This window comes from Centrocercus urophasianus, unplaced genomic scaffold (genome assembly GCF_019232065.1).
Source record: "Centrocercus urophasianus isolate 14NV4802_14NV808 unplaced genomic scaffold, USGS_Curo_1.0 seq_1222, whole genome shotgun sequence".
NCBI classification, from domain to species: domain Eukaryota; kingdom Metazoa; phylum Chordata; class Aves; order Galliformes; family Phasianidae; genus Centrocercus; species Centrocercus urophasianus.
Window position 1 is genome coordinate 1 of NW_024884390.1, and position 4,719 is coordinate 4,719.

The following is a 4,719-nucleotide window of genomic DNA, read 5'->3' on the forward strand; positions in this document are numbered from 1 at the left end:
AGCGGCGGCTTCGGGGGTAAGAGCGCAGCCGGAGCGGCGCAAAACATGGAGTCCCGCGCGGGCTGCGTGCGCGGCGGTGCGGGGCGGCGCGGTGCGGGGCTTGGCGGGGCTCGGCGGGGCAGTGCGGAGCAGTGCGGGGCGGGGCGGTGCGGACTCGCGGCGCGGCCTCACTCCCTTTGTGCGGCCGGGCCGGGAGCCGCCCCCCCTCGGGCGGCGTGAAAAGTTTGTGCGAGTGCCGGGCCGGTGCGCTCGGTGGGTTTTGTTCGCGCTCGGCGCTGTTTGTCTTTTGGGGCTTCAGTTCGGGGCAGTTGTTCGCGGGCCGGGGCGTGTTTTGTCGGTTTTTATTTCTTTTTGCGGGTGGTGGTGGACGCGGGGGGCGGGGGGAAGGTCGAGTTCGGGTCTCCGTTGGCTCTCCGCGCGGTTTCGGGTTTCCGTCCCTCTTGCCGAGCTCCAGCAAGCGGGGCGGGCCCCCGCCGCCCGCTTTGTGCCCTGCGGGGCCCGGTACCTGTTGCGGGCGGCGCCGCTCTCGGCCCCTCCCGGCGCGTTCTCTGCTGACAGCGGCCGGGCCCCGCCGTCCCCCGGAACCCCCGTGTATCAACGCCCCTGGGGCCGCGGCCCCCCTTTTTTCCCCGCCCGCGCTCTCGTCTTCCGTCCGCCGGGGGGACCCGGGCCCGGTCCGGCCCGCCCGTAGCTCCGCGGGCCGTGCGCGCTCGGCCGGGCGGAGCGCGGCGGGCGGAGCTCCGTGTGTGCCGGTGCTCGCCCCGACGCGCGGTACCGTTCCCCCCTCAGGCTCGAAGCAGCACCGCGCCGCGGGCAGCCCCGCCATGTCGGACAGCGACCTCGGAGAGGACGACGGCGCCGCGGCTCTGGACCCGTCGCAGTCGAACAAGAGGAAGAGAAGGGGCAACCTGCCCAAGGAGTCCGTGCGAATCCTGCGGGAGTGGCTGTACGAGCACCGCTTCAACGCGTACCCCTCGGAGCAGGAGAAGCTCAGCCTCTCGGGGCAGACCAGCCTCTCCGTGCTGCAGGTACGCGGCCCCTCCCTGGGAGCTCCTGGAGCGGGGGCTGCAGCTGCGTTTGGATGGGGCCACGCGAGGTGATGCTCTGCCACTTCAGGGCCTGTGGGTGCTTCAGGCTTCCTCGCGTTCCCGGGATTCCCCTGTGGCCCCCCGGGGCAGGGGCGGCCATCCCAGGAGGACGCCGTGCCGGGGCCCTGGGCAGCGCTGGCCGCTCACAGCCCAGCACGGCAGCAGTGGGACAGCCGGCCCAGCCCTGCTCTCCCCTGCTCCTTGCCCTGCTGCTGGCCCAGGCACTGCTGCGTGGGCCGTGGCACCGTCTGGTTTCCTTCTCCTGAAACGGTGAGGCAGACTTTTATTTTCTCTTATCGGTTTGAACACCGGCAGAGCAGCAGGCCTGTGCCCAGCAGCCTCTGGGGAGCCCGGGGCTGGGGCTGGCCGTGGGCTTGGGGCCACCGCAGCCTGCCTGGCCCTGCCCCTGGGATGCTGGGCTTGCCTGGCAGGGAGCTCTACAATGGTGCTGGCAGGGCTGTAGGGGGTTCCTTTCTCTGAAGCCCTGGGGTGGCAGGGCCCAGTGCAGTCTCTGGGTTTCCCCAGGGGCATGGCTGCAGCCAGGCTGGGCTATGGGCCGTTCTCCCCTGGAGTTTGGGTAGTGGGGCCGAGCCGGGCCCTGCGCACCCAGCGCCTGTTTGCATGCACAGCGGCCCCGGCTCTGCAGGGTGGTGGCAGCTGTGTGGCCCCGTGTCTTCTGTCGGGGTCAGTGAGCTCCCGGTGAGTCCTGCAGCCGCCCGTCCCCTGCCCTCGGGAGTGTGGAGGTTTTCTCTTTAAAAAGAGAAAAAAACGAAACTCAGCCCAGTGGCATGAAAGCGGAGGAGCTGAGGCCTGCGCAGCCCCGTACAGCTGAGTGCTGGAGTGTGGCTGGAGCAGCCTGGGGCCATGTGCTGCTCTGTGGCCAGGCCGTGTGCCGGGCTGTGTGCCACATTCTGGGCTGCAGCCTGCTGGTGGCGGCTCTGTGCCATGGGGCTACAGGAGCACGTCGGGGGCTGCTGCCTATGGCTTGTAAGGGGAGAGGGCTTGTGAGGAAAGAGGGGGCAAGACTCGTGGATTGGAGGGTGTTAAATGCCAGATATTGTCTGAAAGACAACAAAAGGACAACTGAGATCTTGCTGTGATCGAAGTTGTGGTAAGTTCTCTTTCCCCAAGGAAATAATTTACAGAGCTGTTGATTTGGGAAATATTCATCATTTTTTGGCCTGATTTATTCTCTTCTAATTGTTTTCTAGGAAGTAGGCATTTTTTTAAATGCAGTTTTTTATATGAAGACACTGAAACAATGCATGGCAGAAACCGAATACACGGCTGCTGAACTTCCAAAAGGGCTTCCCAAGGTGCAGCTGTGGAGCTCTGCCCCGATGCCATGCAGATGTTGAGAAGTGCCTTCAAAGCTCAGCCGCAGCCTCACTGGCGGGGGCAGGCACAGAACCAGATAGCGTGCTGCCTTATTCCCCCTGCTACCCACAGGGGGCCGAGGTTGCAGTCCGCAGGTCTGAGGGGGTACCGGAGATGCTGAGGGTGATGTTCTGCCTGCCTGCACGCCGCAGCACTCTGCAGGGCTGGGCAGTACTGCTCACGGTGCTGGGATGGAGGTGCTGGGGAAAAGGGGCTGCCCAGGCCGGCAGCACGGGGCGGGAAGCAGCCGGCGTGGGGTTTTCGCATGCAGCTCTACTAGGGCAGCTTTGCTCCTCCAAGGGAGATGTGGGGTGGAGGAGCCCCGCGGTAGCTGAGGGAGGCACAGAACCTCTTGCTGACAGCACTGTGCCCCTTTTTCCTCCCAGATCTGCAACTGGTTCATCAACGCCCGGCGGCGGCTGCTCCCTGACATGCTGCGCAAGGACGGGAAGGACCCCAACCAGTTCACCATCTCTCGCCGAGGGGGCAAAGCCGGCGACGTGACCCTGCCACGGGGGGCCGCCGCTGGCTCCGGCGTGCTGGTGGTTCCTCCCGTGACGGCAGCGGGGGCTGCCAAAGTGCTGCCAATATCCGTATGCCCGCAGGTACTGTGCCATCCTGCCCAGGCGCTGGGTGGCAACCTGACGGTGCTGGGTGCCCGCAGCCCTGAGCGGGAGAAGCAGCCCGGCCTGCAGCGAGTGGAGCCAGACCCCCACCCCAAAGCTCTGCTGGGTGCCGCCGGCAGCACCGTGGCCCTGCTGGCGCGTGCCGAAGCAGCCAGCCCCACCAGTGGACTCTTCAACACGCCGCCCCCCACGCCTCCCGAGCTCTTTGGTGACGACTTCAGCAGCTTCCAGCTGCTGGTGGAGGTGGCACTGCAGAAGGCGGCCGAGCTGGAATCACAGCGGCAGGGCGGGCAGCTGCCCCTCTCACCTCAGACTGAGCCCCCGGGCGCCTCTGTCAACAAATAGCCCCCAGTGCGGGTCCTGCGGGGTGCCCTTCCCCGGGGGCGCCCAACCTCCAGCCTTCTGCCACCCATGGGACCCTTTTCTCTGGCCTCAGGAGTCTGCGACTTCCCGCACCCTCTCACAGCTCATCTCAGAAACAGACCTGTGCATCCCCATACCTCCGCTGACCAAGGGGGTGAAGAGAGGAAGGGCTGTCCTGCCCCATCCTGGGGAATGCCTGCCGCCACGGAGCTCCTGCTGGGGACGGGGCCCTGCGCAGGTGGAAGCAGACCTGTGTGGCAGAGACCTCTCCTTGCCGTGACCCATGGTTGCTGTGCGAAGCCACAGAATTCCCTCGGAAAACCTGCTGACTTCTTTTTCTCATTCCTGGAAACAAGGGTCCAGCTAACACCACTTCTTCAGGGAGAGGAAGAGAGAATATATATATTTTTAAAGTTTTTGTCTGTTTTAAGGATTGTGGATGGAATTCTTTTTCTCCCACATGTCTCTGATCCTTTTTGTACCTTTCTCCAGTTTTTGCAGAGGGCCACAGCAGTGCCTGGTGCTGGCCAGGAGCCACATCCTGCCTGGAGAAGGCTGGGGGACGGGCGAACTGGAAACTTGAAACTGTGGCAAATGCAGGACCCTCATCTTCTGCCTTAGGGTGTGACAGATAATGCCAGTACAAATCTCGATGGTGCTGTTTAGCAGTTTTGTTTTTTTATATATAATTATTTTTGTTGCTGTTGAAGCCTTTTCCCTTTAATTATGATTCATGTTTTTGGTTTTTTTTTTGTTTTTTTTTTTAAATTTTAAATTTCTTCAACAAATGTTTCCGTGATTTCCCCGCGTTTCTCACATGTTCCTGCTGAAGATGTGCACAGTGTCCTGGAGCAGAGAGCATGCTGCACAGCCTGAGGAGCACCGGCTGCAGGCTGCTGCAGGGGGCGGACGCGAAGCCGACTGTGAAATTTTTGCATCCAAGGTTTTTGTTTTTAATTTAATTTTTTTAACTTTTTTTTTTTTTTTTTTTTTTCAAATAACATTTTAGAAAGGGGCGTGTGGTGAGCATGGGCAGCCTGTGCGTTCCTCTGCAGCTGCACTGCTCACTGCGCACCACTGCCCCTGAAAGCAGCCAAACGCTGGTGAAACGCAGCCGTGGGGGGGCTGAGTCCTGCTTCTCCCCACTGCCCCCACAGCCCTCCTGCAGCACAGCGGGTGCTGGTGACTTCCAGCATCAGCTGGTGCCTGGGGGAGCCCTGGCACAGCAGAGCTTGCTGGGCTGGGACTGTTCTGGGTCATGGGCA

At 62.5% G+C, this 4,719-nt stretch overlaps 1 protein-coding gene across 1 annotated transcript; it reads left to right on the forward strand.

Annotated features, from left to right (window-relative positions):
• The first annotated feature begins 196 nt into the window (after positions 1-196).
• Positions 197-4,452, forward strand: TGIF2 (TGFB induced factor homeobox 2). Its single transcript, XM_042811225.1, has 3 exons — positions 197-333; positions 790-1,028; positions 2,852-4,452. The coding sequence occupies exons 2-3, from the start codon at positions 825-827 to the stop codon at positions 3,434-3,436; spliced, it is 789 nt and encodes a 262-aa protein (XP_042667159.1). The 5' UTR covers positions 197-333; positions 790-824; the 3' UTR covers positions 3,437-4,452.
• The last annotated feature ends 267 nt before the right edge of the window (positions 4,453-4,719 follow it).